The sequence below is a fragment of the Leptonotus elevatus genome, chromosome 15, assembly GCF_054856555.1.
Source record: "Leptonotus elevatus isolate MCC_2025b chromosome 15, RoL_Lele_1.0, whole genome shotgun sequence".
Classification (NCBI taxonomy): Eukaryota; Metazoa; Chordata; class Actinopteri; order Syngnathiformes; family Syngnathidae; genus Leptonotus; species Leptonotus elevatus.
This window is the reverse complement of record NC_141253.1, coordinates 408,739-432,079: the sequence shown is the minus strand read 5'-3', so window position 1 is coordinate 432,079 and position 23,341 is coordinate 408,739. Positions and strand designations below refer to the sequence as shown.

The following is a 23,341-nucleotide window of genomic DNA, read 5'->3' as shown; positions in this document are numbered from 1 at the left end:
AATAAGCAGGAATCGTGACCCTAAACCCAAACAAATTGATGCTCAATATAATATGCCATTGCAAAAAATGTGGAGGATGGATCAATCAAACAATTGACAAGTTTGAACAAATAACAAAAATCTGACAATAACTGACGCTCATTATCATTTCATAAGAATTGTTTATTTATTGTGAATCAGCAGAGGATTGTGGGAAAATGTGAATGAGTGGAGACCGCAAGCACTGTGGGGGGGAGTTCCCCAAAATACAGGGGATAGCCCCCCCGGCCCTCCCCCCAAAAACATGTTTAGGAGCAGGGCTTAAATCAGATGGCGTTGTTGAACTAAAAAAAAAGAAAAAAAAGACTTTGACCCAATTGGATCATTTCAAGATTTGCCCGCTACAGCAGCTGCAGGGCATTGTGGGATATGTCCTCAATCTCACCCCTCGCCGCCGCCCTTTCAAGCTCAAGTTCAAGTTCAAGTTCAAGTTCAAGTCAGCCGGTCGGCCAATCAGAGACTGCCCAGCCCTTCGCCCACCCTGACCGTTTGTCCCGGCTTGACGCTGAAGGCGAAGTTCTTGGGGGCTTCGAAAAGGACCACCACGGTGGAGCCCAAGTTGAACTCGCCCACCGCCTCCCCCCGCTGCAGGGGCACGCCCCCTTTAGCCGGCTCCGCCCCCTCTGCATAACGGAGGTCGCGGAAGCGGCCTTTCTTGTCGCCAGGCGCGTTCGTTTGCAGTTCCTGAAAGTGACACAAATCGGCCATTCCGAGGCCAGGTTAGCTAAAAAAAACGGCCACAATTAAAAATGAATGAATGAATGAATACATGCCTCAAAGTGAAAATAGAAACGGATATAAAAAATATATTTCAAAAAATGAACAAAAATGGAAATAAAAACAACAATATATCAATCAATCAATCAATAAAAGTAAATATAAATATAAATACAATTAAATATCAATCAACAAATTCAATTGCTCTGCTTTCATGCTGCAGACGCTCTGTCAGGACAAAATGTTATTCAAATGAGGGGGCGGTCCTAAGCGTGTCTTGGGTTGAACTCCGCCCTCGCAAGCTTCCATCAAGTGAGCGGGTCGGCGAAAAGGAAGTCTCGCCGGCGCCAGCAACGGACGGCCATCTTGCCTACCGTCAGCACAAGTCGTCGCTTGAGTCGTGGTGACACACAAGATGGCCGTCCGTTGGTGGCGCCGGCGAGACTTCCTTGTCCGCCCACTCGACAGTTTGCAACGGCGGAGCCCAACCCAAGACACGCTTAGGACCGCCCCCTCATTTGAATAACATTTGGACCTGACAGAGCCTCTGCAGCATGAAATAAACCATGCGAGTGATGTCATCATATACGGCGTGATATGTGCGTGCGTGGGCGGGGCCGGCGACCGACCTGGTCAAAGTAGATGCGGATGGATCCCACGTTGGTGGCGCCCACCGCCGTCAAGGAGAAGAAGCCGTGCCGCCATCGGCCGCTCAGAGCCACGCGCTCGTTCAGGCAGAACAACGCCTTGACCCGGCCCGCCACGCCCGGACTCACCGACAGCAGCGAACCTGACCGGCGCGCGCGTTCGCTGGGTTAGCCGCGACAATCAAGCTCTCTCTTGTACTCGCGCACACCAGGGCTGGGGGTTCCATTCACATTTCCAAAATGGCTTCCATTCCATTCACATTTCCAAAATGGGTTCCATTCCATTCACATTTCCAAAATGGGTTCGTTTCCATTCACATTTCCAAAATGGGTTCGTTTCCATTCACATTTCCAAAATGGCTTCCATTCCATTCACATTTCCAAAATGGCTTCCATTCCATTCACATTTCCAAAATGGCTTCCATTCCATTCACATTTCCAAAATGGCTTCCATTCCATTCACACTTCCAAAATGGCTTCCATTCCATTCACACCTCCGACATATTCCAACTCGATCCGACTTCACGCAGTCATTTATCCACTGACGAACGCCGTCGGCCCAACGCTGTCCGACTCCCGACGTCAAATTTGTGTATCTCGGCTTTCCTTGGTGCATTAGCATGAAAAAAAAGATGAATATTTACATTTAAAATGGAATCCAAAGCCGTTACATGAATCAGGTATGTCGAATTCCCCCGTGAGGCGAGAAGGCACATTAAGTTTCGCTTTAAAAGTGTGGATTCGTGCTTTTATGAATCGATATTGGCCTATGAAAAGGAATATGGATTCGATATCCATACATATCGATTTTGAAACCCAGCCCGATCACACACACCCCAAAAAAACCTTGAACATCAAAAACTTTTCACACTAACAAAAACCTCTCACGCAAAATCACACCCAAAACTCTCGCAGGATGGACATTTTTTTGTAATAATAATAAAAACAAACTCACACTGGCTGAAAAAGCCTCTCGCACGACCACAAGCCAAAACCTTTTGCAACACCACCAATGCAAGCTCCACCCCGCCCCCCCTCACACACGTACAACGTTGACCACAGGAAGCAGGAAGCAGGAAGCAGGAAGCAGGAAGCGGACGTGCTGACCTGTGAAGTGCCGCCTGAGCGCCACCGTCCAGTCGGCGGGCGAGTGGAAGCGATGATAGTCGCCGGGGGCCAAGTACACCACCAGGTGGAACAGCTCGTTGTCGGGACTCGTCAGGAGGCCGTCCCGGAACCACGAGTCCGCGCTCGCGCCCGGGGTCACTGAAGGGGTCACATTAGGAGGAGGGACGTGACGACAACGGCGATATCGCAACGTTAAAACAATATCGGCGTCGGCACGTCACGATATTAAAAGCACACCTGCTAAGAACAAAGTCAGGGTGATTTCCATTTGTGCTGTTCTAGCACCCTCTGGTGGCTACTTTTTTTTTAGTGCCGTTTAATTTTCATACGGCATGTTTTGGCCCTTCTATCGTTCAAGTTCGTTACCTCCCTAATTAGTAGGCTGGGTTTAAAAAAATAATCAAATAATCAATATTGAATCGATTTTCCTTTTCACGCCTGACGTGGATCCAGCAATCGGGATCAGTACCTTTCACATTCCAACCGGTACTGTTCCCGCACTCGATACCTGGGAATCGATACCAGTACTCAACGGTACCAATTTTCGGTACTTTTGTACTCTCTTTTTATTTTTTAAAATGTGTTAAATTGTATTGATTAATTTTGGTGGTAGTAAACGTTCATCATTGTTTAATAGTAAAATCTTTCTTTAAAAATCTTTCAATATATAAAACTTGAAAATAATATTTATATACAATAAAGGTTGAACATTTCACAATTACCAAAGTATAATTAATAAACATAAGTTCATATTAGAAAATTGATTCAACTGAGTGTGAATCCAAATTCTGTGCAATAAACAAGAAACGAATGAATTCATCACAACTGGCGTTTGTTTCAAAACGTAAAGCTCAAAATTTGAGCTCAAATTCACGACCGGCGTCACTTGAGGAGTGACGCCGCGCGAGTCGCACGGGAAATCACGATGCTCATCATTTCGGGAGCCGCTTGGCGCGGGTGTCGTTTTGTCGCTCACAGTTGCTGCGGCCATCTTGCGGCCCCAGGAAGTTTTCCAGACTGTACGTCACGCCCTTCACTTGCTCCACCTCCGAATTCAGCACGCGACCAAAGTGAACGATTCTGCCGTCGGCCGGACACACCTGACACCACATGTCGTCATCGTCATCATCATCATCGTCATCATCATCATCATCATCATCATCATCATCGTCATCATCATCATCATCATCATCATCATCATCATCATCATCATCATCATCATCATCATCATCATCATCATCATCATCATCATCACAAATTCATTCGTTTTCTTTCATTCGTTTGTTTTTGTGGCCAAACGCTGGAGAAGGAGGAGCTTGTTGAGGAAATCTTACCAGGCAGGAGGCGGAGCAAAGCGGCCGCGCCGACTCTTTAAGACGGCGCCGGAAAAACTCTCCCAGATTGCGGTAGTGACGCAAGTCCTCCACTGCCGCTTCCTATTGGACGGCACAGCACAGTGACCACAAGGGGGCGCCGCCAGTCAAAATGCCAACGCAACGCTCAGCACCAACAAAATGTTTTTTTGCCGCCTGACAGTGAAGAGCGCTTTGCTCATTCGGGGCCTGGACCAGAAGTGGAAAATCCAGGTTCAAAAAGTCAAATCCGAGCTCCCGAGCTAGCTCAGCGGGTGCTCAGTTACCCGCTAGGGAGCTCGCTAGCTAGCACCTGGGGCTAAAGCCAAACTGCGGCGGTGTTTTGACTTTCTGGACCTGGGTTTGCCACCTCTGCCCTCAACGCATTGCGAGGAATGACGGAAAAAAGAATTTCGCTGAAAAGATCACATCAAATTTGTAACATCGTTTTGCAGGAAACGTGGAAACCATGACCGTGCGTGTGCGTGCGTGCGCTCTGACCTGCATGTTGACGCCAAAGGTCCAGATGTAGAGCGAGTAGACGGGTTTGCGGAGCCACGTGGGAAGCTCCACCCCGTTGACGCGACCCCACGCTCGAGACAGCAGGCGAGTGGGGAAGGAGCGATACAGCGCCACCTGCAGGACGCACGGCAGACTGCAGGTCAAGAGGGGGCGCGGCCGGCCCGGCGCCGCTCACGTGCGTCCAATCAGAGTCGGGCCCTCACGCGATTGGCCAGCGGCTGCAGCGCGCGGACTGGCAGGAAGTAGCAGATGAACGCGATTGGCCAGCGACGCCAGGGGGCGGAGCCACGCACGCGCGTGCAGAGCGCGCTCAGGTGACGGCGGGCCACACGCGGCAGCTGCAGTCTGATTGGTTCATTCAACATTGGGTGAGGAAGAGGAGAGGAAGGGAGCAGACACGGCGGCCGTCCCTCGTCACAGCGCCGATTTGTTGCCGATTTGTTGCCGATTTGTGCCTGAGCTCCGACGAGCACTGCGGCTAACGGTTACTTAGCACCTATCGAAGCTTCTCATTTGTTCGCACGTCGGCCACATGCATTCAAAGTCACAGATTCTACAGTGAGAGGTGGACACAAGCGATGCACCTCACATTCGGGACGTGCAATTCATCGAAAGTCAAAAACAATTTCAATTATTACACCACACAATTACAAAATCTGCATAATTGTCCCCAAAAAATATGAATACGAATTTGAAGTTGTTTCAATGCATACATTTGCACCTTTTTAACATTTTGAAATAACTCATTTAATAAATGTTCTTTCATCCAAAAGAAGTCGCATAATTAGAGTGTTTTTATGTGAACTGTATTTGTCTTAATCGTTTTTTATATTGAAACATTGTTCTTGTTTTGTAGCAAAAAATAAAAAATCGTGATGAATATTGTCTTCCTAATGGAGCGGCCCGAGCTCACGTGCATATTTTGGACGAGGCAAAAGTTTTCAATTATGGAGAAAGAATCGCTTTTGTCGACGGCAGAAAGTTTTGGAGTCTCGGCGATAAACGAGGGACGACGACGTTAAAGGTTGACTTCGAACCGACTCGTTAGCTGCTCTCTCACGCACAAACGTGCGTGTGCGCTAACTAAGTGGGTTAACGCGGGATCAAACGGAATTAGCATCGTCTCATGCCCCAACACGCACACGCACGCACACGAAACATGCCAAGCGCACGCGTGCACGTGCACACACACACACACGGGTGTTTTGGTGTCACCTGAGTCGAGCCGCCGCTCGCCTCACCCTTCCTCCTCGTCCTCCTCTCTCCCCCGTTCTGCCAACGCGCCGCAGCGGGTCACGCTTCCTACACGCGGCACCACGGCCGCCGCGCGGCACCACGGCCGCCGCGCAGCCCGCGGCGGTGCCGACACCAGCCGCCGCCCACCATGCGCGTCCTCGGCCGTCGTTGGATTCCCACTCGAGCGCGATGACTCGCCGGGGAGTTTGAATCCCCGCCCGCTCTCCCTCCTGAGGCCCCGCCCCCACGACCCTAATTCTCACCTGAGTGGGCGTAGCCAGCGCGGGCGAGGCTTCATCCTCCGGGTCCCGCCTCTTGTAATGCTGGTAACCATAGTAACCGCCGCCCGTCACCACCAGGAGGGGGAGGGGCCGAGGACGCAAGAGGAAGATGCGGCCTGACGGAAAGGAGACAGATGATTGGCCCTCAGCTCAGTGTGTCCCCGCCTCATTTTTACGGTGCTGACTTTAACAAGACTCAAACCTTTTTTTCTTTTTTACTTACCAGTGTTGAAGAAGCGTCGCTGTCCGCCGCTCAAAGGGCGAAATCTGAAACATCCACGCTAGCGTTAGCGTTAGCATCGCGACAACCCTTTCAATGCGTTATTGTTCATTTGCGCTTCTTTTTATTGTATTGTTTGTATGATAGCATGGCGTGTCCGTCAAGTTGCAGGTTCCAGATTGATTTCACAATAAAGGTCTTGAAAGGTGAGGCTCATTCCATTCATTTGAATGTGCTACGTATTATTATTTTAATTGTTTTAACCACAAGCTTCAAAATTGCATCCACAGGTGAATATGGTTAAGGAAAAGACTATTTGTGTACAATTATTTCTCTGGCTTGATGGCACAAGGTGGGCTTCCGGGTCTCGCTCACTTGTAACCGACAACTGGATTTGGGGGTCAAAGTTCGGTGCATTTTCATTGGCTAGAATTTGCACCGCGGCCACATCGTGCGGCTGCAATTGAAATGAGGAATCTCCAAACAACCCGAGGCCCAGCTCGGCATCCCGGAAGTGACGTTTGGACCCTCATCCGAGCGGGCTTCATCACTTTTTTGCGACAAGGCTCGATTAGGACTGCGCCAACCTGAGCACGTGACGTCAGGTTGACTGCACACGATCACGTGACAATGTTGCGCGCATAAAAAGCAACAACAGTTTAAATGTGTAATTACCAGGACTAAATGTCTCTTTACTTTTCTTAAGCCAGTTTGTCACAAAGTTCACTCGAAAATAGAGCTCGAAACGTAAACAGTCTTCACCGGTACCGATGCTCAGCGGTTCATTATTCGTCCGACATCACACGAAAACATAAGACATTCGACCCCATAAAAAAAAAGGAAGCTTTGTTTAGAAAAAAAGAAAAGTGACAACGCTTGTTTCAACAAAAAGACAAACGTGAAAGTTTGTTTCCATCCGCTTGATCACACGTGGACGCTGCGCGTGTCGTACGTCCCTCCGCCAAACGTAAAACACTTGCGCAGTCGCGCGTTAATGACGTCACAACTTCAATCGGACTGTTGTGTTGAAAGATTTCACAAGAAAATATCCCAAAATCCAAATACCTGCAAATCTTGCGGCCGCACACCGTCCACAAGGACGCCGCCATCTTGCGTGTACGGAAGTGACGTTCGATGACGTAAAACGACTTTCGCGGCAGTCAATTTGTTTCAAACCAAAACAAGTTTTGTAGTTCTTTTTTTATTAACACATTGAACCGGAGCGATCACGTTCATGTGTGAACGACGCCGTTTTGCTTCATTTGAGCAAGTAAGACAGCAACAAATGCAAAACAATCTCCAGACTAGTCAGAAAAAAACGAATGAATAAAAACAGAAACAAAAACATTTGTCTTAATCGAAGCGACGCGCCGAAACTATTTGTAAATGAGATTACATTCAGCAGACATTTGTGAACTCTTTGAAAGAAAACATAAGGTGACAGAAACAGAAATGTTAGTCCTAATATTGCCAATGATGGCAAAGAAATGTTACATTGGTCCAAATAATATGATATACATTTCACTTCATATAAACAAAGACATCAATTTCAAATGTATCTTCTTCTAAAATTGTAATTCCTTCTTTGAATGTTGGCAAGTTTATTTGTAGGGTTACGTTCGGTTCGGTTCGGTTCGAGTGATGTGCACCGCCATCCAACGCTGGGTCATAAATGGACAGACTTGGGTCCATTTGACCCAACTTGAGTCAAGAAATGAGTCTTTCAGCGTAAAACAACTGGTAAATATTAGTCAAGTTACTTTGGCTCATTTTGTATCAAACAACCCAGAAAGTGGATGGTTCCGATTTGGATCCATAATTGGGTTACATTTTAATTCATTAACTAAGATTATATTGAGTTTGCTAATTTTGCTGCATGAACAAAAACAAACGGGTGGAAGCCGTCTTCTTCGTAACAACAACAACAGTAATAATAATAATGTAGTCACTTTACACTGGTTGGAAGGATGGAAAGTGCAAGCTCTGTATGACTGTTGCCGTTGATGATGATGATGATGGCGGCGATGAAGGTCAGGCAGCGCAGGCGGCCTGTCGCGAGTCCGCAAAGACGAAAAAGGCGAGCGAGAAGGCGGGAAGTCCGACGTGGTCCGAGACCACCAGTCGGCGTCCGTCCAGCTGGGGAAGGCTCAAGCCCGACATCTTGAGCGGGTCGCCGTTCAGCGTCACGCCCCTTTGCCACGCAACACGCCAACAACATGCAAACCACAAGCCAAAAAGTTGCCCAACACGCCAACAACACAGAAGGCAGCAATCCGCTACGTGCCAGTCACCTGGACAGAAGCCCGTCCCGGCCCGGCCGGTCCGACTGCAGCACGAACGCGTCCACGCGGCCGCCGCTCGCCAGCCGGCTCGGTACGCTCACGTTGGCGGCCATTTTGTTGAGGTTGATGGCAATGAGCGCAACGGCGCCCTCTCTGTACCTGCCGGGAACGTGCAGCCATTTGAGCGCGCCCAGGCGGTCGTGGGTGGCGCCGTTGGTTGAAAGGTCACCTACCTGGGCGCGGCGGCGCAGTGCAAGTACAGACGGACGCGGCCGCTTCCCGTCCGTGCGGAGAAACTGCCGGCGCTCAGGACGCCGCGGCCGACCACGCGTTTGTGAACTAGCGTCAGCCAAAAGTCCTCAAAACACAAAATACACACTCAGAAGGTTTCGGGAGGCGAAGAAGAGCGCCGACGGCGGCGAGCACTCACCGGAAGAGGATCGAGACGCTCGTCCAGAAGATGATACGCTCCCGAGCCAATCAGAACCTGCCGCATCACCACAGACACGCCTCCTTTGGCCGCCGTTCCTAATTTGTCCAACCACCTGACCAAACGGCGGGTGACACGCATTAAGCGAGCTGGCGCTAACAACACGGAATGCGCTCGTCATGCTAACAGAGACGACACGCTCGTTCTTATCTTCACATCACTAAGATGAGCATTTATGATTACGATCAATGACGTTGAGTTACGTGAGGTACATTTGTTCAACCACGTGAATGCCCCGCCCACTATCCCTTATCTTCCCTCACATCACTTCAAATATAATTACAAGTTCTGCTTGACGACAAATGATGGGATCATGTTGACTCAATTTGATGGATAATCTTGAAAACACAAAATGTGCTTCCCGGCTAACTTTTACTTTGACTCCGCACACGAGCTGCATGTGATGCGCATTAAGCTAACTGGTGCGCTAACCACATGGAATGTGCACCCCCGGGCTAACACAAAACGGACATGCTAGCTCTTAACGTCATTATCACATCGCTAACACGACCACTAGCATTTATGATCATAAGTACTCGGGCCCGACCAATGCGGATTTTTTTTTTAGGCCAATGCCGATATTTGGTAGAGTAAAATTCCAATAACCGATCGACCAAAAAACTATAGATAGGTCCCTTAATGCTAACAATAAACATTTAAATGATAACTTTACAACTAGGAGAAAAATCTATCTTAAATTATTATTAGCAGTCAGAGATAGCAAATCCAGGTCCAGAAAGTAAAAACCCTGCCACAATTTGGCTTTAGCTCCTGATGCTAGCAAGCTAGCACCCTAGCTAGCTCCCATAGTGCTTGTTTACCTGCTAGGGAGCTAGCTAGCTAGCTAGCATCAGGAGCTAAAGCCAATCTGTGGCAGGGTTTTTACTTTCTGGACCTGGATTTGCCATCTCTGTTATCAGTCAATTAAAAATGCGATCAATCAGTCGAAATATTTGTTTGCACGACTCACATGAATCCTGCCGCAAAGGTGTCGGACAGGCCCACGGCCCCGCCCCCGTAGGCCGAGCTGGTCTCTCCCAGCCACACGGGCTTCCCCGGAGACACGCGCCTCACTTCCTGCACACACAGGAAGACGCGTGTCAAGACGCGCCGGTACACGCAACGCGCACGCACGCGCACGCATGTGACGACTGGCCTTGATGACTTGTTTGGTCTTCAGCGCCAGCGAGTCCAGAACTTTGGGATCCAAGAAGTCGTCCAATGACGTGTCTCGACCGTTCACGTAGTAACTAGCACACGCGCCGTGACATCATGTCAGATTGCTTGTAATGTGATTTGTGTGCAGAAAATGCAAAAAAAAAAAAATAGCATCGTTTTCCACTTGCGCATGCTAACATGTCATGTAACATGCCAATCGGTCATGTGACATGTCACAGACTCACTGGTGCCATGTGCAGGCGTCGATGGCGTCGGCCCCGCTGCGCAGGAACCTGGCGAGTCAAAAGAACGTCACGACGGGTGGAGTGGATGGATGCGATTCAGCTGGACCAAAGATTCGCCGATTGTTCGGACCCGTCCAGCAAGTCCAGCGTGCGTCCTCGAGGTTGGCCCACGTCAGGCCCGTAGAGGCGTGCGCTGCGGTGCCACGGCGACTGTGACATCATCTGGCGGAGACGCGTGAAGTCCTGGCCCAGCTGCTCGCCGCTCACGCGAAACCCCGCCTTCTTCTCAAAGCTGTTTGGTTCTGAAGGTCAAACGTCAGTTCACAAGGTCACCGGCTGCTTGCTGACTTTCATTAGCTTCCCGTGCTAAGCTAATCAAAGCAGCTAACCGGCTTCTTCTTCTTCTTTTTTTATTGACAGAATACAAATGGACAATTCTGTCGTAACAACAAATAAAAAACAACAAGCATTTATGTTCAAACACGCAGACTTTGCAGTTCAATGTCGCATCATAACTACAATTACAAATGTATATGATAACCCCGAAATAAAAATGTAATGACAGACTTCAATTCAACAAACTAGAAAATCTTTTCAAAATCTTTTGACCTTTCTTATTGTTTACAATTAAAGGGGCTCTATGTAATGAAGAATATCAACCAAAAAGACTTTAAAGCATGGATTAGCTTTGTGAATATGAAATTTCCCATATAAAATAAAAAGACTCGCTAACCGGCTTCTGCATCAGGCTGTGAACAAAAAGTGACAACAGGAAGTAATAGGCGGCGGCAGGAAGCGCACCGTTGCCGAGCTCCCACGAGACTCGATAGCGCCGCTCCTGGCAGTAGCGTAGCAGCGCTTGCGCGTTGCTGCCGTTCCAACTGTTGTCGGCGTTTCTGAGCAGCGCATTGAGTCCGAAGATGAGCTCCAAGCCGGTCGCGTTGGCAAACGCGTGAAGTTCGTCCAGCGTGCTCTCTGCCGGGCAGGACAACAGGAAGAGGCCAGAGGTGGCAAATCCAGACCCAGAAAGTAAGAACCCTGCCACAGTTTGGCTTTAGCTAGCTAGTTCCCTAGCTAACTCCCCGGGTGTTTGTTTACCCGCTAGGGAGCTAGTTAGCTAGCTAGCACGAGAGGCTAAAGCCAAACTGTGGCAGGGTTCTTACTTTCTGGACCTCTGGAAGTGACGGCACAGGAAGTGGCCCGCTATCGACGCTACCTGTGAACTTTAGCTGCCGGTATTTCCCGCTGGCGTCTTCCTTGGCCAGTCGCCTTTGTTGCTTGCGCCACTGCGCCAGCAGATGCTCCTCCCACCAACCCGAAAGAACTCTGGGCTGCGACCCTGTAACGCGGTTAGCATAGCGTGCCAGTGATGACGTCGGCAAACCTGCTAAGCTAGCATGCGGAATTTCCGAAAACCACTTTTGCAATGCTAACCTTTTCCAGCTAAGCCACACCCTCCCGACCCGAGACGGCTGCCGGTTGGCCACTTGATTTGATTGCGGCCGCACCCGCTCTGACGTCTGGCTTTGGCTGGCCGAAGCTTCCGCTGGGGCTGGAACTCCATGAAGTCCTGCCGGGTTCCTCCGAAGCGAACGAACGCCGGCGACAGCGCCTCGGCCAAGACGCGCGCTTTGGCGGAGCTGACGCAAAAACACGCAACTTACTTTCAAAGGCACGCGTGCGACATCAAACGTGGTCAAGATTTTCAAACTCACGAAATGCAACACGTAGCTTCCAGTTTCAAATGGTCATCCCTAGGAAATCACGATGGCCCATTCTAAAATGGACTCACAGCCCCAAAACATTTTGCGTTTCATTGTTTTGAAACGTTCACTTTTTATGGATCTTTCCTGGGAAATACGCTTGAATGAATCGTTTGTTCCATAAAAACGCTTTTTGCTTACGACATTTGTGTCATTTTTTTTCTTATATGCCTTGAAATGACTTGTTTGTCATTTCGTAAATCTTTTTTTTGCACTTTTTGCTCATGTCTTGAAATTGTTTTCATATTTCTTTCAGTAATTATTATGTCGGACATTTTTTTCTCTCTTAACATTTCGACCTTTTTTGCTGTGAGCTAGCTTTAATGTTGTGGCTGACTTTTTTTCTTGTAAGATTACAATTTAGGGAATAGGAAAAAAAAAAGTGTACATTTGGTGCAAAGTAACAAACTGAGAATTTGTAATAAATATAAATAATGCGTCGGTGTAATCTATAGAAATATTTGTTGTACTTCTTGGGCAACTAAACGTTTGTGATATGATTACTTGCAGTAGTTGTAGCAAAAACGACTTGTCTTGACTTGACTTGAGTTCTTCAAGTACTAATTTGTTTCCGTGCGATAGTTGGTGCAAAAGTCACGTGTCTGGACGAGCACAATAAAAACACTTGTGACACCTAGCGGCGACTTCTTTCACTACAAGTTATCATTTCTACAGCTTCCAATTTCATTTTTTTAGTACGTTTTTTTTTTCTTGGCCACAAGTAAAACATTTCATTTTTTCCACAACTACAAATTTCTACAAGTTCTCACATTTTGAAAGTTACTTTTGCACTAAACGCGCAAATGCGGAAGCGAGGCTCGTGTCACGTGGCTAAGTCTGACCTGAGCATGCGCATGAATCTTTCGTCTTCCGCCAGGCTCGCGTCGATCGTGACGGACACGAAGTTGGGGTCCACGCGGTGCACCTGCCGAACCGAGCCCGCTCCCGCCACCCTCCGTCGGGCGCGCGCCTCGATGGAGCTCGAGAGCGCGCACAGCACACACGCAGCCCAAAACGGGCGCCAATTCGTCGCCACTTCCGGCATAGCTGCTCACGTCGTCTGCCTGCCTGAGCTTGTGTGCTGCGCGTGTTTGTTTGTGCGCGCGTTGGGCTCGCAGCCACGCCCCTAGACGTCACACACCAAACATGTCCGTGTTTTGGGCGGGAAACAGACAATGACCCTGAAAACGTTTCGTTTTTTTAAGTTGCTTGCCAACAATTCTCAAATAAAGTTATTACTGCGAGAAACAAGATAAGCCAGAGTAAATGTTAAGAAAAAAGTTATAAAAACCAACAAAGAAGTGCGTCTGGTTTCCATTTCAAAGGCGACCCCAGCAACGCTTTCTACGGGTTCATTTTCTTGCACGACTTTCAACAGTTGGCAGCCATTTTTGTCTGTTTACAGTCGTTGCTATATTGTCAATGAAAAAAAACCACACACATAAGCACACTCATTTTACACGCACGTTGCACTTGCACTTCTCATTTGACATTCACACAATGATTTGCACCCCAAACATTTTTTTGTTGACATTTATTTTGTTATCGACAATGCATTTGTGCGAATAAAAAAAGTCAAGTATAAAAAGTAGGACTTGTTTGTGGGCGTGTCCTTTGCGTTCAGTCCCAAATAGCGGCTAGGCTAACCTGACCTGAGGAGGTAAACAAAGACGGTCGCCACGGTTACGCGTTCAGTCCGGCAGGTCGGACGGCCGGGCGAGCAGATGATCCACTTCCTGTTGCAGCGCAGCCGCCCTCTCGTTGAGCAGCATCTGAAACACGGAGGGCGGTCGATTACGCCTGCGCACGCACACGCGCGCAGGCCACACCCACCTTGGCCGAGGCCACCATCTGATTGGCTTGTTTCCTGCTGAGGCGCTCCAGCGTCCTGACCAGCAGGGCGGCGTCGGCGTTGGCCAAGTGCGTCAGCGTGGTGTAGCCGGCGGCGTGGAGCTGCTTGGCGCGAGCCTGTGCGCGTGCGCGCGCACACACACACACACACCATTAAAGAGCTGGCGGCTGGTTGTTGCGGCGTATGCGTGGCGAGCGTGTGCTGACCTCCATGACCCCCGCCACCTCCATCAGCGGGACGAGCTCGGCCTTCACGCAGTAGCTGAGGCGACGCGTCAGCGCCTCCAACAGGGACCGGTACGGCCACAACGTGTCCAGCTCCTACACACGCACGCACGCACGCACGCACACGTGCCGACGTCAACATTCGCAATCGTCTTCGTCATATGGACGGCGTGTGTGATTTTGGCGTGTGCGCGCGCGACCTGCGTGAAGTGTAGCACGCATGAGCAGAAGGCGGCGGCCGAGCCGAGCAGCGATTGGACGAAGCCGCGGCTGAGCTGGAACTTTTGGGCCACGCCCCAAACGTCGCCGTCCTTCAGCAGCGACATCAGAACCAGCGACAGGTACATGCGCTTCACCGTGCACATGTTGGCGCTCTGTAAACACACGCACACGCGTGAGCCGGGGTGCCTCCTGCTGGCCAAGTTGGTGATTGCACGCCGTCCGTGACGACCCTTGACCTTGCTGACGCTTTGCCCGGCCGCCTTCCTGGCCACCAAACTTTCCGGAACGCTCACCGCGGCGCACATCTTCAGCTCCGACGACGACAACAAGGACATCTGCCACACAAAGCGCCTTCACGTCACCCCCAGGTGACCCCAGGTGACCCCGGGTGACCCCAGGTGACAACTGTCACATCATGATGTCATCGTGACGTCATCATTCATCGTTAATTCATTGTCCATATTTTGTCATAAGTGATCTTCAAAATTGTTTAATTTCATCCCTCAAATTCAAAATCAATGAACTCAACTTTAATTTAATTGCAAATTTAATTAACTAAATTATTTACCCAAAATTAATTAAAATATTGAAAATCAATTAAAAAATTTGTCAATTAAGTGATTTAAAAAAACATTTAATTTTGTTACTTTAAATTCAAAATCAATTCACTAAAATTATTTTATTAAATTTAAACTTTAACTAAAATTAATTTAAACATTTAAAATCAATTAAACAATTTTGTCAATTAAGTGATTTAAAAAAAACATTTAGTTGTATCCCTCAAATTCAAAATCAATTCACTAAAATTAATTAACTAAACCCCACAAAAGAGAGTGTGTGTGCGTGCGCGTGTGACCTGCGTGTAGAAGGTCATCCAGTCGGGCGTGCAGGTGGCGGCGAGGTCGTACGGGGTGACCAGGAAGATCAGGTGAAGAAAGGAGTTGAGGAGAAGGCCCTCCAGGCCTTGCTGGAGGTTCTGGTAGAGAATTTCACTGTGGCTCACGTTCACGCAACCTGAGGACGCACGCACGCACGCACATTGGTGTGCACGTGCACGTGCACATGGCTTGACGCAACACGCAATGCAAACGGAGATGGATTGAGGTACCTTTAAAGGTGGCCCGGCCCAAGTGCGTCACCTGCAAGGCGTGGCCTTGCACGTGCACAAGACCTTTGACCTTTAGGAGGTCAAGGCCCTGCCGCAGGACGTCCTCCAGATGCACGCCGGCTCGCTGGCGCTGCACAAACAGCAGCGTCCCGCGCACAAACTCCTCCAGGTCCTCCACGCGCAACGCCACCTGACACGCACGCACGCACCTTTATCATAATAATAATAATAATAACAATACGTTTGTTCATTCACATCAGGGATGAAAACATTATCATGCCGATATTTTGTATTTAATGTAGTGCTGTCACTATCGAATATTTTTAGAACCGATTAATCTATTAATTAATTATCCAATCGATTAATCAACCAATCGGATTAATTTAATTTTGCATTCAAGTATATTGCAAAAGCATTTTTTCCCTGATTACTGTTTGTTAACCAGTGATTGCTGCTTATTATTGTTATTTATGATTGCTCGATTATTCAAGTCTGATTCGATTTAAAATTTTCAATTTGATTTTTTTTTTATAACAAAACCAAAATAGGTTTTTTTTTTAACATCTACCGTCTGTCCTTGTTACAAACATGAACTTTTTATAACTTTTTTTTTTTTACTCAATAATGAACTCATAAATGTGACTATTCATTTATTATCTTCTGTGCATTACTGAACACAAACAAAATGAGCTAAACGGTTAGCAATTGCGATTAGCATTAGCACACTAGCACTTAGCATTTAAGGTAAACAAACACGAGGCACCATTTCGACATTCGTCACTTGGAGACGACGATTTGCTTCATCATTTCCTGTCTGACATTTTGAGTTGGCTTCTTTTTAAAGTCCGACTTTTGCCCCAGCCCCAATAGAACGCACGCACGCACGCACGCACGCACGCACGCACGCACGCACGCACGCCACCTTTAATCCGACGAGGGAGAGGATGAAGCCGAGCAGACTTTTGCGGTCGTCGGCCATGAGGCAGCTGTAACAATTCTCCACGGGGGCGCACAGCAGCGCCTTGGCCTGCAAGCAGTCACGTGACAGGAAGTGAGGACGGCCGCCGCCGACGAACGGACAAACGGACGCACGGACGGACGGACGGGAAGACCTGGTCCCGCTGCGCCTCCTGCAGGATGAGGATGCTCTCGCCCTCGCTGTCCAGCCCCGCCCGGCCGGCGCGACCCGCCATCTGCTTGTACTGGCTGGTCTTCACCGCGTCCCGCGCCACCAGCGGCGCGCGCACGATCACCCTGCGGACGGCGGCGTCACAATTGGCACTCAATCTGTCCATTTTTAGAACTGGTCTTAAAATGTCAAATATTCTTTCTCTTTTGACGTGCACGAAACTTCATTCCAATCACAATTTGAACGACAAGATAACGCTGCCGCGGACGGCGCGGACGGCGCGGACGGCGCGGACGCCGCACGCTAACCGCATCATGGTCATCGGCACGCGGGCTGACCTTCTGGCGGGCAGGTTGATGCCGGCGGCCAGCGTGGACGTGCAAGCGATGAGGCAGAGGACGCCGGCGGAGTACGCGTCCTCCAGCAGCGTGCGCTCGTCGGCCGTCAGGCCGCCGTGATGGTAGGCCACGCCCAGCGGGACCGTCTTCCCGAGAAGCGGGCACATCCGACCGCCGCCGCATTCCTTCAGTTGGCGCAGCAGCGCCTCCTTGTCCGCCTGACGGTGCTGCAGGAAGTCCCTGCGGCGGGAGGGGGCGGGGCCAGCATGATGCGGCGAAGGCGCCGGCGGCAACGGCGGCAACGGCGGCGGCGGCCTTACCGGCGCAGGTACTTGCAAATCATGACGGCCACGTTCTCGCAGTTCTTCTTGGTGGGACAGAAGAGCAGACAGGAATGTTTGGGGATCACCTCCGTCACCAGCGCGATGATGTGGTCCGGGTCCACCTTCTGCATGGCGCTCGAGTACTGCGCGCGCACGCACACGCGCGTTACACAGCTGACAACGCCGGCGACGGCGACGGGGGCGGGCTCGTACCTTCAACTCCAGACGGCGACACAGACGGAAAGGCTGGTCCTCTTTGGCGTCCACCTCGTAGATGCCGTCGCCCAGTTTCACGTACTCCTTTAGGCGCACCTGAACGCATCGCGGATGATGTCACAAAAAACAAGAATTCAAATCCGATTCAGAGGAAGTCGCTCTCAAGATGCTTTGGAAAATCTCGCGCCGTCTTACGGACGCGCATTGCATTGACCGGGAAAACAAAACAAAAACTGGGAGCTTTGCTTTTTCGAGTACTTTTTTTTTTCTGTTTTCTGACTATTTTTTTCGTGTTTTATGAAATAATTTCCCCCCGTGTTTCAGAATCTTTTGAATTTCTATGAACAATTGTTGAACCCTTGCTGATGTCAATCTTAGTGTAAGTCTTAACTGATTCAATGATTGATTGAAGCAAAATCTCATTTGAATGTTTTTATCGTGTCTTTGATATTTAAGAAGAATTGATGTTCCATAAAAATATGGCATTGATTTGAAGAGAATCCCAATCAAGTGGAATTGATCTCTTGTGAATCAAAATGGAATCCATCCAGGAAATTAGAATCGATACCCGGCCCTCGAGAAAAAGCAAAACAAATGTCGCTGATGATTTGGATTGCGGCGGCGAACGAGCGGGACGAGAGACTGACGGGTCGGAAGTCGTCGTGGTAGTTTTCGGCGTTGAGGAAGGTCTGCAGTTCGCCGATGTTCCCCAAGGTGGCGCTCATGCCGATGATCTGCGTGTCACCTGTCGCCACAAACAAAAGCTTGACGGCGTCACAGCGGCGGCGACGGCGGCGGAGGAGGCGGAGCTCTTACGGCTGAGATGCAAAACCTTGGCCAGGGTGATTTCCAGCAACGCGCCTCGGCTGCCCTCGCCCAGCATGTGCAGCTGAACACACACAAATACGCAAATGCTGCGTTCAAAGTTCACGTTCATAATTAAAATTTAAAAAAAATTTAAAAAACATTTTTGATAAAAAATAAAAAGAGCAATGATGATGACATGTCAAATCGGTAAAATTACCGAATGAACAATACTGAGCTCTAAAGAAAAAAATGAATTAATAATAATAAAAAAATAAAAGTTCACGTTCACAAAATATCACATTTTATAAAACAAAATTTCAAAACGCTGGTAAAAGTAGTTAGTTAATTAATTAACTAAATGAATTGAAACATTCCAAATCAATTAAACTATTTGTCAATTAAGTGATCAAAAAAACATTCAATTTCATCCCTCAAAGCTTTAAGTACGGTTTTAAATATGTTGAATTTTGTGATAATAAAATTCAACAATAAACTTCGTTTTAGTCAAATGAACGTCAATCATGAAAGTATTAATTATTTATTAAATGTTTGAATCGGAACAAATCTCGTCTGAAATTGCCAAGATTTGCAAAATGGCGGCTGAATGACGAAGACGACTGATGATGATTTTGTTGAGCTGCTTTTGCGTTTTTTTAGGCTTTTTAGGCTGTCCTCAGCGGACAAAACGTCCGTCTTGCTGTTGCTGCCATTTTGTTTTTCAAGCGGACACAAAAATGACAAATGTTCAAGGTGCGACTCAAGCAAGCCCAGAATTCTGGAAGTGTTCCTTTTGCGCGCACACATGTGGGCGGGGCCTCACCTCGTCCACCACCATCAGGCCGACGCGCCGCAGCCGGTCGTCCTCGACGAGCGCGTTGACCAGCGCGTGCGCCTTCTCGATGGTGGCCACGTAAAGCGAGCGCTGATCGCGCCTGTTGACGGGCGGGAACCTGCCCTTGCTGCCCGCGTACTCCTCCACCAGGAAGTCCAGCTCCAGACCCAAGCCCGCCAGACCGCGAACCTGCGCGCTCAAACGGATGCTTTTTAGAGCGTGGCGACCGTCGTGGCGACCGTCGTGGCGGCGGCGACCGTGGCGGCGGCGGCCATTACCTTCTCCTGGACCAGGGCCACATACGGCAGGACGAAGATGCAGTTGTTGTTCCTGCACAGCAGCTCGCGCATCATCAGCAGCTCGGCCACCAACGTTTTGCCGCCGCTGGTGGGAAGCGTGTAGATCAGGTTCCTCCTGGCCCACACGCACTCCAGACCCAAACACGTCTCCTGCCACGCTACACACGCACACAAACACACGTTGGCGCGCCCGTCGTCATGCGATGCGATCATGCGATCCTGTGACGTCACGCCATGTCACCGTAGAGGCTGCGGATTCCCCGCAGCGTGAACAGGAGCTCTTTGACTTTGGCGGGCAGTCCAAAAAAAGGTCCCAGGTCGTTGGCGTGCGCGGTCCGCGCCGCCTCCGCGGCCCGAACGGCGCCGCCGATCTCGTGGCTCAGCGCCTCCTCCTTCATGGCCGCCGAGCGGGAGGAGGCGGCGGGCGCCGCCGCGTTGCATCGCAGCATCTTCTTCACGCGATCGCTGACGCTCCTCCTCGGCGAACTTCGGGAAGGGGCGGAGCTTTCGTCGACTTTGCGCCTCTTGGCTTCCCGCGCCGCGTCCGCGTCCGCGTCCGCGTCCGGCGCGTCCGCGACGGATTCAGATCGGAGGCGGTCGTCCCCGGAGGCCACCATCTTGTCGGCCTGGTCCAGCTTGGCCAACAGGGACTCGTCCGCCAGGAGACCGTCATCGTCGCCGAACAAGTCTTCGCTGTCGCCGCGCTGACGGTCGCAAAAACAGCACGTCAAGACAAGTGTGTCTTTTGTCGCCGCGGTTGAGCGGGTTAAGGAGCACCGGCAGTCTGAACAACAATCATCAATCACACAAGGTTTGAGTTCAGATCAGCGTTGCTCATTTTCTTTTCTGCCCCATCCAATTGTTTACATCACTCAAATCTCGATATCCATTCAAAGCCAAGAAATGTTACCTCCAGCTGCTGATTGTCATCCATGATGATGATGAAACACTTCTTACTTTAAAGTCATCCTTCCTTTCTTGAAGGTCTTCTTTTTTCTAAAATGAACTTCAACATTTCGTTTCTTTCGAACCCGCCGGAAAGCGCATGCTACAAACAAAGCAAGCTAACGCCGCTAACACGCAATCATAATCCTGACAAACGATTATGATATTATCATTATATGTGCTTGACCTTATTGTCCAGCGCAACCGAACATCGTGCAGACGCAAAACGTTTTCGTAAAACGTGTCGAGTTGTTTGTTCTCTTCTGTCAAGTGTGAGCGACATCCGGGCTCCCTCACCGGGGTTCGGTTCGTGGGTGGTCACGTGGTACCTCGCTCGACAAACTTTTCTTTTTTCGATTTCCAAATTGATCATTTAACGATTTTATTTCAACATAACTATCAATAGCAGCAATTTGCCGCGGGAACTAAAAATAATAAGTAAAAAAAAAACAGTAAGATAGTAGGAATTAAAAAAAAAACGAAATAAAAAAAATTGGGGGAATGGGGCCGCCCAGGAAGTAGATGAAGACAACTTCCGGGTTACAGTAGCTCCAAAATGCTCCCTCTCAAGCGAATAGATCGTTTGTTATTTGGTGTCCTTTCGCGCCTTACAGAGGCGAGCAAGCCTGCAGGTTAACATTGTAACTCGTCGTAAATGGCAGCGTTTGTCGTATTTGCGCTAATGCTAACCCTCCTTGTTGTGTTGCAGTTGTAACGAGCGTGTCGTCCGTTTCATCTGACCGCCCGGCGCACCAACAGCAAACCGAACACGACCTGGTGAGTTCTTCGTTCTTGACTCGGACAAAATTGTAGACCTGACGTGACGTCACATCTCCAATGGCAGTTCGTCAAGATGGACAATCCTTACAAGGAGCCGCAGAAAGGTTGCGTCCTCTGCAAAGTCAATGTCGACTTCAAGAACATTCAGGTAGGTGTCGCTCCATCTGCTCTTCTACTCGAAAAAGAAAAAGTACAGAAAAACACTCATTGATGATGATATATGTATATATAAATAAATACAAATCAATAACTTACGATTTTTATAAACCAACCCCAAAAATCCTTAATAACGTGTTATTTGTGTGCAGCTTCTGTCTCAGTTCATCTCGCCGCACACGGGAAGGATCTACGGCCGCCACATCACAGGTAAGCCCCGCCCCCCGCCCCCCGGGGCCCAACAACACTTTGTGACCGCCTTTGACGTGATGGATGGTTAACCAACCATTTCAAATGTGTCGACGTCAGGCTTGTGCGGGCGCAAGCAAAAAGAAATCTCCAAAGCCATCAAGAAGGCGCACGCTATGGGTAACGCGACGCCACGCAATTTTTTCTTCACCTTACATACGTTAACGTCAACCCAAAGAGCAAAGGGTCCCAATGGGGTAGATGCCACGGACTTCCGACTTTTACACATCAGCGCTGTTTCCGGCCACCGCTGGCCGCGTTCCAGCACTCGCACCCCCACCCCGCGCCCCCCCAACCGTGCCCTCCTGTCTCGGCTTTCTGAAATGCTTCCGACGCTGAGACAGACACGACACACTCGCAGCCGTCGGCGGGATCGCGCAACCGAGGGGCGCAAAGCCGGAAGCGCAGATATTGTGACGCTGCCCACACGGCGCAAACGGAAACGGAAACAAAGCTGATGGTTGAAAGTCCCGCCTCCTCCGTGGCATGTAGTCCATTGCCTACCCAGCGGTGCCTTGAGATACGAGTGACGAACTATTTTGTGGCTGTCCTCCTTCGTATGTTATGCTGCCCCCAGGTGGCCAAAGTGCACACAGCACAATATCCATTGAATCGATGCAAAAAAATTACAAGTTTTTATTCAGTGCTACATTCAAAACATTTTCACAAATTTTTAGTTTTTTGGGTCTCGAATGGACTGATGGCATTTCCTTTCATGTCAACGGGGATGGAATTCCTCTTATCTTAAGGCACCTGTGCATGCAGATACCACAAGATGGCGCCACAAAGCTCACTTCAACGTCGTTGCATGGCACCAAGAAAACAATTTGGCTTCTAATGTGTTTGCGTATGTTTAGGTTTTATGTCGGTGACACACAAACATCCTGAGTTGATGCGGGACCCCAACATCTGCAGCATCAAACATGTGGATTAGCTCCGCCTCCTCGTTCCAGCCATTGGCCAATAAATGGACATTACGTCCAAACTGCTGACTGCGCTGTCTTTCTTGCCGTTGACGGCGTCAGTTTGTGGCATCAGCCTTGCGCCGCTTCCATTTGCCGGCCGGCGGCGCGGCGGCTGACCCTTTGCCAGGCGTGATTGGCGACAAAGGGCGGAGATTCATCTGGTTGCGCGCGCCGTCCAGCACGGGCGAGGCGTCCAGCGTCAGCGTGCACGAGGCAAAGAGCGGCGTGTGGGCAGAAAGCGTGCGGATGGCCAGCTGGAGGCGCACGTTCCTCTTAGCGACAGGTGCGCCCTCTGCTGGGGACAGGAAATGGGAAACGCATCATCAGTTTGCTGAATGGCGTTCATGGCTGTTGCGTGAATGAGGTATTTTTATCTTCATTGCCACATCCAATATGGTGGTCGATCTTTCAAGGTCAAATAGTTGCTATGCTAATGAGATGTTGGACATGTTTAGAAATAGACATCATAGTAATTGTGAGTAACCGTAACTCCGCCGGTGCATCAGGCAGTCCGGATGGAATGTGTTCACGCACGAGCTGCTGATTGGGTTTGAATGGCGGCTGCCTTCCCAAATGATTGGGAGGGGCGCGCGCACAACAGCGAATGCGTCAGGGTCAATTGCCAAACGTAACCTTTGCCTTCACGACATCCACTACGCCACTCAAATGCTTGCTACGCCAACGCGGTTTTGACGCTTGGCCACATCCAATATGGCAGCTAAGCGTCTCGTTCTGCATTTTTTGTTTTTAATTACTTTGCAAAGCAGGTTAGATTTGCTTTATTTAGTTTTTATTCGTTTTTTTTTTTTTTATAAT

General features: G+C 49.4%; 5 protein-coding genes across 10 annotated transcripts in view; 1 reads left to right on the top strand and 4 right to left on the bottom strand.

Annotated features, from left to right (window-relative positions):
• Positions 1 to 132: 132 nt before the first annotated feature.
• pisd (phosphatidylserine decarboxylase) lies at positions 133 to 7,261 on the bottom strand. Of its 2 annotated transcripts, XM_086097521.1 has the most exons (9): positions 7,208 to 7,261; positions 6,146 to 6,189; positions 5,905 to 6,038; positions 4,385 to 4,519; positions 3,866 to 3,967; positions 3,508 to 3,631; positions 2,511 to 2,669; positions 1,386 to 1,546; positions 133 to 723 (listed from the first exon to the last, which is right to left on the bottom strand). In XM_086097521.1, exons 1-9 carry the CDS (start codon positions 7,249 to 7,251, stop codon positions 493 to 495), a joined length of 1,134 nt encoding a protein of 377 aa, XP_085953647.1. In that variant the 5' UTR covers positions 7,252 to 7,261; the 3' UTR covers positions 133 to 492. The 2 variants fall into 2 exon arrangements, with proteins under 2 accessions (XP_085953647.1, XP_085953648.1); XM_086097522.1 differs by lacking the exons at positions 5,905 to 6,038; positions 6,146 to 6,189; positions 7,208 to 7,261 and adding an exon at positions 4,609 to 5,771.
• Positions 7,262 to 7,323: 62 nt separating this feature from the next.
• hpse (heparanase) lies at positions 7,324 to 13,159 on the bottom strand. The gene is given in 12 exon segments (XM_086097660.1): positions 7,324 to 8,333; positions 8,434 to 8,583; positions 8,658 to 8,782; positions 8,855 to 8,969; positions 9,885 to 10,010; positions 10,012 to 10,164; positions 10,318 to 10,365; positions 10,448 to 10,619; positions 11,119 to 11,292; positions 11,534 to 11,656; positions 11,752 to 11,957; positions 12,923 to 13,159. Coding segments are annotated over 12 exon segments (1,755 nt in total). The 5' UTR covers positions 13,126 to 13,159; the 3' UTR covers positions 7,324 to 8,173.
• A 438-nt stretch (positions 13,160 to 13,597) lies between these two features.
• On the bottom strand, positions 13,598 to 21,568 carry helq (helicase, POLQ like). Of its 2 annotated transcripts, none has more exons than XM_086096693.1 (19): positions 21,411 to 21,568; positions 20,341 to 21,327; positions 19,672 to 20,214; positions 19,410 to 19,588; positions 19,120 to 19,320; positions 18,309 to 18,381; positions 18,140 to 18,237; positions 17,490 to 17,588; positions 17,274 to 17,419; positions 16,954 to 17,193; positions 16,599 to 16,740; positions 16,409 to 16,513; positions 15,487 to 15,676; positions 15,235 to 15,392; positions 14,615 to 14,713; positions 14,357 to 14,530; positions 14,139 to 14,252; positions 13,914 to 14,048; positions 13,598 to 13,852 (listed from the first exon to the last, which is right to left on the bottom strand). In XM_086096693.1, the coding sequence occupies exons 3-19, from the start codon at positions 20,045 to 20,047 to the stop codon at positions 13,772 to 13,774; spliced, it is 2,610 nt and encodes an 869-aa protein (XP_085952819.1). In that variant the 5' UTR covers positions 20,048 to 20,214; positions 20,341 to 21,327; positions 21,411 to 21,568; the 3' UTR covers positions 13,598 to 13,771. The 2 variants fall into 2 exon arrangements, with proteins under 2 accessions (XP_085952819.1, XP_085952818.1); XM_086096692.1 differs by having other exon boundaries at positions 19,672 to 20,134.
• mrps18c (mitochondrial ribosomal protein S18C) lies at positions 20,878 to 22,549 on the top strand. The gene is made up of 6 exons (XM_086096698.1): positions 20,878 to 21,007; positions 21,085 to 21,152; positions 21,220 to 21,303; positions 21,464 to 21,521; positions 21,621 to 21,680; positions 22,418 to 22,549. Exons 1-6 carry the CDS (start codon positions 20,932 to 20,934, stop codon positions 22,492 to 22,494), a joined length of 423 nt encoding a protein of 140 aa, XP_085952824.1. The 5' UTR covers positions 20,878 to 20,931; the 3' UTR covers positions 22,495 to 22,549.
• Positions 22,173 to 23,341, bottom strand: part of abraxas1 (abraxas 1, BRCA1 A complex subunit) — a 28,932-nt gene continuing 27,763 nt past the window's right edge. For 2 of the 4 annotated variants that reach the window (XM_086096694.1, XM_086096696.1), the window contains one exon: positions 22,173 to 22,820. In XM_086096694.1, the coding sequence (XP_085952820.1) occupies positions 22,582 to 22,820 (239 nt within the window). In that variant the 3' untranslated portion in view covers positions 22,173 to 22,581. The remainder of the gene's footprint in view (positions 22,821 to 23,341) is intronic. The other 2 variants (XM_086096695.1, XM_086096697.1) reach the window with 1 other exon arrangement.